An 11,820-nucleotide genomic window follows, 5' to 3' on the forward strand; every position below is an offset into this window, starting at 1 on the left:
TTGCAAGAACTTAGACAATTTAATACTCAGAATGTGACAAAATAACTTTATAATATAGAGTTATCAAGTTCCAAATCCATAAACAGACAAACATAACTAGTGAAGTACAAAAGGCAAAGGGTTGATGTCTATCGGATGCTTTATCGATCACCTATAAATAACAACAAAAGTAGTTTCCCCTAAAAGATAGTGAGCCAAGTAATTTATAAATTTGAAAAAAGAGAGAGAGAGAGAAACTAACAGATGAGTCACAAAGATTCCATGAGTAGATACGGGGAGAGGGAACAAGTTAAGCGGAAGAATGTTTTTAGGAATTACATTTTTATCAAAAATGTAAACAAGTAGATTTCAAATCTTTTCAAGTTTCGTTTTCAAGTGTAATCAAATTAGATTTCAAATCTTTTCAAGTGTAATCAAATCAATTCAAAGTGTTCAAAATACAAATAAAATCCTTAGAAATCATATTTGGAATTATCGAAGTCAAATATACCTCAAAAACCTTTTGAAAGTGTGAAAAGTTCACAAATAAGCCTTAAGTATTGATATTTCTTTTCAGGGTATCGATACTTTTCAAATAGAATGGTTCTTAAAGCTTCTTAGAGTCAAGGTATCAATGCTAATGCCATAAGTATCAATTCTTTTAAAATAGAATTTCTTCTGACTTACAAGTATCGATACTTTCTGTAAGAGTATGCCTAGAAGCCAATCGAATTAGATTAAAAATACACTTTGTTTCTTGTATTTTGGATATTCTTTTATCCTTTTTATATTGAGGTATTCACTTTATCAATAAGTCAATACATGTAAAATAGTTCACTATTCACTTATTGAATAAACCTTGGATAAACTTATGTTTTGCAAAGAGATTGTAAAGAGTTATAATTATGAGATTTTTTTACATCAAAGCATATCTTAAATGTTCCTAGCCATTGTATTATAGAGACTGGGAATTTATAGTGCTTAAAGGCCAGCATATGTTATGTTCTTCACTTATGTGGGCAATCGATCTCATAGATTGATAATATAAGGATACTTAAGACAAACATGTAAGTGCTTGTTCAAGCTAGAACAAGTTCACTAAATATGACTCGATAAGAGAATTCTATTTGATATCTCACTCAAATGTCTATAGGGATAATTCTTTAAGGATAGTTTTATAAATGATCTTTAGACTTGTGACACCATTTTTATTTTGTATAAGGAGTTTTATACTTTGATTCCATCTTTTCGGGGTCCTAATCAAGGATGCCTAAAAAGGATGTCGTTCGGTATAGCATGAATTATATGGAGGAATATGAACTGTCCAGAAAGGAATCATCACTCTAAGTGATAAGCAATGGGAAGTATCTCGTAGACTAGTTAACTTGTATTTGCTCTTATACAAATCTTTAGCCAAGGTAAAACAGGGATTCGAAAAAACGAGTTTTCATGGAATTGAATTAGGGTAAACATTGAACCATGCTTTTTACTCATTTCGGGATAAATGATGATGGGTTTGAATTACACAGATAAACTGTGCACTAACTAGGTTGGTCAAACCACATTGACTTTTTAATAATTAGGGGTCATGATGTGTTGCTAGATACCAATCTTTCCATAAGTGTAGATTGAGCACTAACTAGGTTGGTTAAACCACATTGACCTTTCTAATAATTAGGGGCCATGATGTGTTGCTAGACACTAATTATGGTCTATAAGTATAGATTGACCAATTGGAGAATTAAGGATTAATTAGATAGAGATTTGATTAATCTAATTCTAAATATAGTTTAGGATTACAATTATTCATTGCTACCATAATTAGAAACCTAATGGGTCACACACATAAGGTGAATTGTTGAAATTAATTTGAATTCAATTGGATGTGATCTATTTGATTTTAAAGAGGCTTAATCCGATTAAGTATTGAGCTAAATTACACATAAATTTGAAAGTTAATTAAATTTATTTAATTAAACAAAGATCCAGTTAGTCTTAATTAGCCCAAGATATTTTCTAATCCTTATAGGATATGCAGTAGATTAATTCACTTTATAAAAAGATTCTTTAGCCACCCTTTAAACGTACAAAAGAGTTTTAAATTTTATTTTCTCATTTGTTGAGATAAGATCACAACCAAAAGAGAGAAACATAAGGGAGCATAAAGTTGAGAATTTGCTAGCACAAACTTTAGCTAAGGGATTTACACACTTTTAGTGAAGAAATTTCGACAAATCACTGTGTGGATCACTATTAAAGGCAAGACAATTGTGCTGTTATGATTTGATACGTCTTGGTTAGTGTACAAGAAGTCAAAAATGAAAAACCTAGGAGGACTACACCAATGGAAAGCAGACATCAAACTTTCAAGTATATGTTGAAATCTTTCTCTTGTGATTTTTCTAGATTAGTTTCAATTAAAATGATCTATGACTTAAGGGATCAAAATTTTAATATTCTGTTGCGTATGATTTGCCTTAACATGATTTGAATCCCCAACACTTTTCTAAAAGTATTGATACTTTTCATACAAAATGAAATTCTGGAAATTGTTGAAGAACAAGTATCGATACTTTCTTCACAAAACCTAATTTTCAACCAAAAATCTAACATTCCAAGTTCCAATTTTCATTTCAATTTTTGGAAGTCCAAATACCAATAATAGAGCAAATATCATATTCAAAAAATTGTCTTCAAACCAATAACTAGATCAATCATGACTAAAGTTTCAAGTTCAAAGTCAATGCATATCTCATTCTTTCAATCCAAATTCCAAACAACAAAGTAAGCAATTGTGGAGCAATAACTTAAGAAAAACTACAAAAATAGAGGATAGGTTTTCGTCCCCACTATCTGGACATAAAAAAGTGCTGTAGCACCAAAGTATAGTCCAATGCATTTTAACAACCGACTTTCCAAAATAACAGAGGGTGTCATCATACCTAAATGGTCTAATACATATAATCATCAGTTTCAAAGTATACAAATCATTGTGAACAATGGCTAACGTTTATTGTCGCTCGCTATAGGTCCTTAACTTAATAGGCTCCACTAAAATGTTTTCAGAATAAGAGTTTATACAAAATTCATTTCAGAAACAAATGGTGAAATCGATCACTAATAATATCAAAGGGTTGAAACAAGATTTCCTTAATTGTTATCAACCTAGTTTATCCTCTTAGAAACAGAGCGACTCAATGCTAGCGTCGTTTCAAAAATCATTTTTAGCACAAACTTTCCAATATAAATCATTATATCAATTCACAAACAAAATTTTAGAATTTTGAGATATCAAAACATTCAAATTGCTTGTTCCTACTGCACAAAACTAACTACATAATATGCATATTTATGTAGCATATATAACTTTCATCAAACTCATTAAAATCTCATCACACAACATCGCAATCCTTGAAATAATCCATGCTCCATCGAGAATACATTTAAATGCGGAATCATAGACAAGGTATGCTTAATTATATCAAAATAATTAAAAACTCTACATTTGTCCACGTATTTGAAGCGTGCCTTTCCTCTTAGCACCTTTCCATGAAAGCTCAATCTCTTAAAAAATACCAACTTTTCCAACAGCACCTATTCATGATTAATCTACTGTTAATACTTTGTTCTCTAGGCATAACCACCACAAATAACCAATAACCCTTTCACTAACTTCTTCACTTAATCTTTAATCTAATAATCAGTGACTAAATCTAACCTAACTATGAATATATAAACTTCAACTAATTAGGGTTTACAAGAATTTTACCTTGGTGAGCTTGAGAGTAGTAAAATCAATCCAACAACCTAAGTTTTAAAGGGAGAAACGAATTTTTAATAAACCAAAATTTTTGGAAATCATAATCCAAAGTTTAGAGATTATGAATACTGAAATCTTACCTTCAAATGTTCTTCAAATGAAAATCCAATTTCAAATCTAAAATTTTGGAGGCTTCATATGGCTTGGAAAGATGAAAGAGAGTGTAGAGAGAGGAGAGAAAAGAGGGGCTGAGAATAGAGAAAGAAACGTTCTTTACCAATTTAGGAAATATTTGAAGGTTTAGGGCTTTAAAACAATAATGAAAAGTCTAATTTACTCTTTTTTTTTTTATTTTCAAATTTGCAATGAAGGTATCAATACGTTTAGCAAAAATATCGATACTCTTCCTTTTTGAGTAAACGTATCAATACCTTATGAACAAGTATTAATACTTGTTCATCAGGATACATTGGTTTTAAGTATCAATACCGCTTGAACAGGTATTGATACTTTTGATCAAGAATGCAATTTTAAGTTTAAAACAAAACATTTTGAATCTCTCTAAGTCTCATCTTTCAAGAAAAATCATTTAATTATGAAAACATATATTTTCTAAGTTATAATTGTTCAAAAATCTCATGCGAAACATTAAATTAATTTCTAACCTAGTTAAGTTATGTCTTTAACCTTAAATAAGAAGGTTGAGGCTTCACATAAATATTTATAGTAATTTAGATGGATGAAATCTTTTATTAACTAATCATACATGCACACATTTTGGAACTTATTTGTATGCAACTAATTATGATTAAGTCAATAGTTATATGAACAAGCTTATCACCTACTTAGCATATTCTCAATTGAAAATATATTTATCCAATGAAATCAAACATTTGGAATGTACCGCTATAACACATCCAAATCCCGTAGTTAAAGAAATCGTGAGTAGTACAATATGCCAAACTATCCTTACCTTTTCCATTTTTCTTTTCTTCTTATCAAACCGCGGTGATGGCTAACAACTTGCTACGATGAACGTTTTAGTCCAAGTTAAGACAATTATCTAACTAATATTATTTGAATTGAGAATTCAAGTTAGAAGAATTATTTTTTTTGTTTAAATTATAGTTAGAGGATTACCAACTTTATCCGGAGTAGTGGCCACCACCATCGTTATTCCAATGCGCAATGACTATGACACAAGTAAGAGAGAGAAATCAGAAAAAGAATCGTCTTTATTGTATGAATGACTGAGTGGAATAAGGTTAAAAGAGCCCTTCAAGTGAGGAGAGATAATGACAAAAGAGTTGGCCTATGTGCCAGCCTAATATTGCATTCAAATATATGACTCACTCCATTGCTTTTTGGGAAAACACAAGAGAGAGAAAGAGAGAGAGAGAGAGACAGAGGGGAAGCCTTGGGAAAAGCCTACATCTCTTCCACGTTTGTTGGTATATAACATGGGCAGGAGTGAGATTTGATCCAATCTTTTCTGGGTCTTAAAGATAAGAACCAGCTATTCAGTCATAAAATCTCCAACGTGGGTCTTTTGTTTTTAAGAGAGAGAGAGAGAGAGAGATTGGTAAAGAAAGAAGGGAAACATGTTGGAAGGAAAAGCTTTGGTGGAAGACACAGACATGCCCTTGAGGATGCAGATCCAAGCTATGTCTTCTGCTTCTCAGGCTTTGGATCTCTATGATGTCCTTGACTGCAAATCCATTGCTGGTTATATCAAAAAGGTTTTTTTTTTTCTTCCCTCTCTCTCACTAAAAACTAACATAAAAAAAGTACCCTTTTTTTCCTTTTTCTTTGGCATAAAAAAACTTGACCTGATTTCCTCTGGTTTAAGTTCATTTGGTTTTATTTTTCTCGTTTGCTTTAAAGTATCTATGCTTTTTCTTCTTCTTTTGTGTTTTTTAGCTGAAGCTTCTGTTGCGATTCTAAATTTTCCCATTGGCAGGAGTTTGACAGCAAATATGGGAATGGATGGCAATGTGTGGTGGGTTCAAATTTCGGGTGTTTCTTCACTCATTCTAAAGGGACCTTCATCTACTTTACATTGGAAAGACTCAAATTCCTTATCTTCAAAGGGGCTTCCTCTTCTACCTCTCCTTGATGCCAAGGCGGTGTTTCATGCTTGGTTGTAGTCTTGTACAGGCAAAAAGCTCAAGAGGAAAGTCGGAGGGGTAAAAGTGCACTGCAGTTTCTTTTTCTGTTTTTTCTTTTCTTTCTTTGTTGTATCGAATTCTATGCAGGGGAGGAAGGAAGAGCAGAGGAGTGAAAAGAAAGAGAAAAAGATGACAAGAGGCTCAGGAGTCATGAATAAAGCATGATCACTTGGGTCTTTTAGATTTTTCCTGTGTGGTTTAAGAGAGCCTTTTTTGGGTTGTGATTCTCTGCTGGGGCCAATTAAAAGTGGCCTCATGTATATATATAAATGAAATGATGATATATATATTGTTTGATACCCCTACTTTTCAACCTTTTTTATGCACTTATCCTCTTTTTATGCTTTCTTTATGTTGATGAATTGGCATCCTGACCAAATGCAAAGATAATGTAAAATAAAATTGAATTTTTGATTTTTGGGGAACACTTGATGTCATGGTTATGATGAGAATCTTTATTTTTTCAAATTCTAAGATTCTTCTTGACTTCTTGACCTGAAGCTCACGGGGACTTACATATATTAATTTTTAAAAAATTTTGATTTTTTTAAATTAATTTTTATATAATATCATCTCTTAACTATATTTTTAATATCATATATTTTATTTTTTATTTATATTATATAAATTTAAATTTTTTATATTTTATTTTATTTTAATTTTTGATTTTTATATTATATATTTTATTTTAATATTTTTTATTTTAATTATAACGTTATAAAATATTTTTAATCAGGTAATAAAGTTGAAGGGTAAAAGTGTCTTTAAGAATATTACAGAGTGTAATATAATATGATTGCATTGATTTTGGATTGTAATCACATTACATCCCTTGACTGTAATGTGATTACATTGCAATTTTATATTACAGTGGTATGTTGTAAAATAAATATTGTAATTTAATTTAATTAGACATATTACAGGGAATGTGCTCTCACATCCTTCATACCAAACGTTACCTTATTAGAACGAAAAAAGAAAAATTTCCAAACCTAGCGTACAATGTAGAACACAAAGAAAAATATGTCTCTGGCATCTGAGACAAGCACAAAATCATTAATAAGTAGAAACACTTCAAAAAAATACTTCAGTTTTTTTTAAAAAAATGATTTTTTTTCTTTTAATTGTTAACATGATTAGTCACAATTAAAAGAATTATATCTACTACTACATACATAAATATCTTATTAAAAGAATCTATTCATATTTCTTTTCAAAATGCAATAAAATTCAATATTTGATAGAAAAAGAAAAAACTTAAAATTTAATAAAATTCTAGAACGAGATTTGTTAATATCATAATTTTTTTAGTTTGATATTTAATAAAATTTGATATTTGACAAATAATAAAAAAATTTAAAACTTTTGATTTATAATAATGAAGTTAAAATCATTTTACATCACTGTAAACCTTAGTTTACATCATCAAATTTGAGATTCCAGAGTAAAAGATTTACTTTTTAATACATTCTTTAATGAAAATGGATTTTACCTAAAGAAAGAAATTTATGGTTTTTAAGGTAGATATGGTTTCAAATTTTTAGGCTTTCAAATCAAAATATTTTTGTGGTTTTTAAGGCAGATACAGTTTCAAAATTTCAGACCTTAAAATCAAAATATTTTAGCTTTTTTTTATTAAGGTTTTGAGGGAAAGATGAACAAATTTTTCAAAAAACAGAATATGCATAAATTAAAAAAAAATAATATAAAAAGTATTTATATCTTAAATGCTGATTAACGGTATTACCTTTTGAAAAAGTTATTTAAATTTTTCTCGAGTTCCTGGAGTTGTAATTATAGCTTTAGCTTGAACACAGCCAATTATTAATGCAACTACAAGACATATAGCATTGCGGTGCGACGACTCCATTTGCTTTGCATTGGAGGCCGTAAACAGACTGTGGGTGTTATTTTGTAAGATCTGCTGCCGCACTCCAGACATCAAGCATTTGACTTATTGATAATTGCCTATGGGTCAAGTTGTAAGTAAGAACTGACTGGGACAAAGTTATATGTTGTAGTAAATTCAATTAAGGCACAATAAGTTAAACTGCAAGATATTGTGAAATCTTATTTTCATGGGATGGAGTTGAACGGCATGCGTTTAGAGTTGTGGTTGATCAGCTATAGGCATTATTACTTTCCCTTGTCAAAGATGGAATTAATTTAGGTTTTCAGATTAGTCTAATAAGGCTAGCAATGAAGGGAACAGGCTGACAACCAGCTATAATTAGCATAGATTTACATCCCAGCAAGGGGCAAAAAGATAATCTAAAACATGTAACTGATATTGTTAGGGGTCAAATATCCTTTCACTAAGAAATGACATCCAACCAATAATCATGAGAAACCAATCTGGTTCTAGAATACATCATCCATCCATGTCAAGTCTTGATATTACTGTAGCTCATGTATCTGCATTAACTGAACAAAATCATATAACAGGAGTCAACAAGGGCTTACCCTTAAAGTGTGCCTCCAAGTTGCTTATCACAAGGTCAGCCATTGCCTTGCTTGTTTCCCCAGTGTCACTACCCACATGGGGCACTAGGACAACATTATCTAGTGCAAACAGCTGCTCAGGTGGCTCAGGTTCATTTTCAAATACATCAAGTCCAGCTCCACCCAACCGGCCTTCGAGTAATGCAGATACAAGCTCAGGTTCATCCACATGTGCACCTCGTGCAATGTTGATAAGAAAACCTTTTGGACCCAATGCATCAATTACTTTGCGATTAACAATGTGGTGAGTTTCCTCTGTCAAAGCGCAGGCCACAACAAGGATTTCACAATTGGCAGCCAAGTCAACAATGTTCAAGTGGTATTTGTAATTTGTATTTGGTTTCTTAGATCTGGAGTGGTAACTGATAGGGCACTGAAAAGCTTCGGCCCTTTTTGCGATTGCTGATCCAATCCTGCCCAACCCAACAATTCCAACTGATTTACCACTGAACTGGAAGAGGGAGACAATAGTAAATAAAAGGAAAAGCAAAAGAGGAAAAAGATCAAAATAAAGATGGGAAACATTAAGCATACTAGTGATGTAACATGCACAATTTTGCATCTTTCTTGAAACAATATCAGCAATAAAATTTTTGCTGATATATGTATGACAAGAAATATGTTTCACTACGTCAGAAGAAATTAAAATACTGAAAAGACTCCATGCAGCATCCATTGCTGATGAAGTTGACAGTCAAACCAACGGGCTAGGCAGAAAACTGAGTGCTAGAGATGTTGGTGGCAAACAAAGAAATTCCAATCCTCCAATGCATTGAAGATTCCGTGGTCCATCATTTGTCCTACTCCCTATGTGATTGTTGGTGTTTTTCTTCCTTTTTAGCAAAGGGGAGTGAACTCTATATGACATTTTTGTCCAACAAATTCTGGTCACTAAGATATGATAGATGATCTACCAAGAACAGTGAAAAAGGAAAAACCAAGTTCCATATATACTCTACTGTACCAGTTATCATGAATTATCCAAAAGTGAGCTTACATATAGCAATTAGACTAGTTCATACCCCACACTAAATATAAATAACTTAATAAATGGCGAGGAAAACACTTCATTGTATCTGAAACATGGTTACTGGTTCGTTTAAGACTACTGGAAAATAAGAAAGAAATGAGTATAGAAATAGCATCCATCATCCAAAATCACATCAAACAATTTCAACTTAACTTCCTAAAAAGATGTTCATTATTGGATATAAACTATAATCTTATCCTCTACTGACATGATGCATCATATGTATCACTATGCTCCTATTTGTCAACAACCTAAAAGCCTTCAAACTAAAAGTAACTCAATGCAAACCAGATATCAGTTTCACAAATTGCAACCCTACTTCTTAATCGATTAAATCACGTTAGAAGCTGACAGAAGCAATGGGACCAAATTACCTACCGTGTAGCTATCATATTACCATCACAAGTTTCGTTATCCACACAAGTGCAAATTAATAGAATCAAATCCATCCACAAAAAGGAAGCTTCCTGGTCCCTCTAAAACTACTTTAAACTGAATTATCATAAAGGAGAAAAGAAACTTCAGGCAATAGAAAACTGATTATCGATTTTTAACAGCCTAATCAAATAAACTAAAACCCTCTAATATCATAGACAAACAAGAACTCACTTTTCACTAAATTGGATAAAAAACTTATAAAATCAATAAAGATAGTAAAATTTAAAAAGAAAAAGAAAAACCCAGAAAAAAACCTTCGTAGCCAATCCGAAATCACCATTGATCCAGTTCCCACTCCTCACAAACTGATCACAAACACAAACTTTCCTCAAAACAGCCAATGCCAACCCAATAGCCAAATCAGCTACATCATCAGTCAATACATCAGGGGTGTTAGTAACCTTAATACCTCTCTGTTTGCACTTGTCCAAATCAATCTTGTCCAGGCCAACGCTGTAGCTTGCAACAATCTCTAAATTGGGAAGTGAATCAATCAGTTTCGCATCAGCTCCAACTTTGGTGTTTCCGACCACTGCTTTGATGGAACTCGAGTAGTTGTTGAAGAATTCAGCCTTCGAAGATGAATGGTCCCATAATTTGAAGAGGTTGAAGCGGGTTTCTAGTTCTTCTTCGAGGTATGTGAACATTGGACATGTCACTAGAACACAAGTGTTGTTCATGTTTGTGCTTATGTTTAGAAGTTGAGACCAGGCTGGGTTTTGTCTTATTCAGTTGCGGTTTCCTCCGTTTTGAAGTGAAGCTTATTGGGAACTGAGCCAATCCCCTCGCCGCCATAGGGACCGAGTGAAAACTAAAAAGAAAACACTGGTGAAGGAACCCTCCAAAAATTGGGGTTTGGCCCAGTTGTTCACCCTAGGTTGGAATGCTCGCAAATATGTTTAGGATATCCTTGGCTCACGAAATGAAGAGGGAAATAAAATAGTTATTTTATAAAAATAGAATAAAAGAAAAATAATTATTATATAGTTTGATTTATAGGAATAAAATATGATAGGAATTATTATTATTATGATTTAAGATTTATTCTAATGATTGGTTGATAGGAATTTTTTAAGAATAATTAAAAAATATATGATAAATGATAAAAATATCTTTTAATAAAATTAAAGAGTTTATTTTGTTAAAAGATAAAAAAAACTCTAATAATAGGTAATAAAATCAAAATACCTTTTACTATAATTAAATAATATTTTCACCAAAATATAAATATATTTTTATTATAATTTCATAATATTTTGTAGTAGAAGATAATTAAACTTTTTATTATAATTAAATAATATTTAATACTAAAAGATAAAATATATTCTTTATTAAATTTAAATAATACTATAAAATATATTCTTTATTAAATTTAAATAATATTAAATAATATTTTTTATAATATTTATTATAATTAAATAATATAAATATATTAAATGATATTTAAATATTTCCATTTTCCGCTTTTTTTTTTAAATGAAGTAAAAAATTCTTTGCAAAGGGTATTTTGGTAAAGTAGAGAGAGGCAGCAGTAACCGGAAGCTCCAAAAATGGAATTGCTTTAGAGAGAAAAGGAGTGAAGAAGGGAGAGAAAAAAGAATGGGTTTAGTGTTATTTTATAAAGTAATTTTTGAAATTGTAAAGAAATATTTTTGTCAAATCAACTTTTTTTTTTATTTCCAAAAACTTGGAATAGCTACTACCAAGGAGGGTCTTGGTAATGGCTATTTAAACTCCTCCAAGAATGGCCATTATGAGAAATAGTTATTCCATTGAATCAAATGTAGCTTTATCTCAAAATAAGAATAAAAGGGGAATGACTATTCCATTTTCTTCAACCAAGCATGCCACTAGGGTTTTGTTTTAAAGTTTATATTTGATATATTAGTAGTGTATAATTATTTTATATATTACCATATTGTCAAATGAAACCATCTTATTAT

The 11,820-nt window shown here is 31.1% G+C and overlaps 2 protein-coding genes across 2 annotated transcripts; one reads left to right on the forward strand and one right to left on the reverse strand.

Annotated features, from left to right (window-relative positions):
• The first annotated feature begins 5,191 nt into the window (after positions 1–5,191).
• Positions 5,192–6,212, forward strand: LOC18595942 (dynein light chain LC6, flagellar outer arm-like protein). The gene is made up of 2 exons (XM_007024120.3): positions 5,192–5,478; positions 5,700–6,212. The coding sequence occupies exons 1-2, from the start codon at positions 5,341–5,343 to the stop codon at positions 5,853–5,855; spliced, it is 294 nt and encodes a 97-aa protein (XP_007024182.1). The 5' UTR covers positions 5,192–5,340; the 3' UTR covers positions 5,856–6,212.
• Positions 6,213–8,107: 1,895 nt separating this feature from the next.
• On the reverse strand, positions 8,108–10,782 carry LOC18595943 (glyoxylate/hydroxypyruvate/pyruvate reductase 2KGR-like). Its single transcript, XM_007024121.3, has 2 exons — positions 10,132–10,782; positions 8,108–8,860 (listed from the first exon to the last, which is right to left on the reverse strand). Exons 1-2 carry the CDS (start codon positions 10,555–10,557, stop codon positions 8,342–8,344), a joined length of 945 nt encoding a protein of 314 aa, XP_007024183.3. The 5' UTR covers positions 10,558–10,782; the 3' UTR covers positions 8,108–8,341.
• Positions 10,783–11,820: the final 1,038 nt, after the last annotated feature.

This window comes from Theobroma cacao, chromosome 6, assembly GCF_053813885.1.
Source record: "Theobroma cacao isolate CCN51 chromosome 6, ASM5381388v1, whole genome shotgun sequence".
Taxonomy (NCBI): Eukaryota; Viridiplantae; Streptophyta; class Magnoliopsida; order Malvales; family Malvaceae; genus Theobroma; species Theobroma cacao.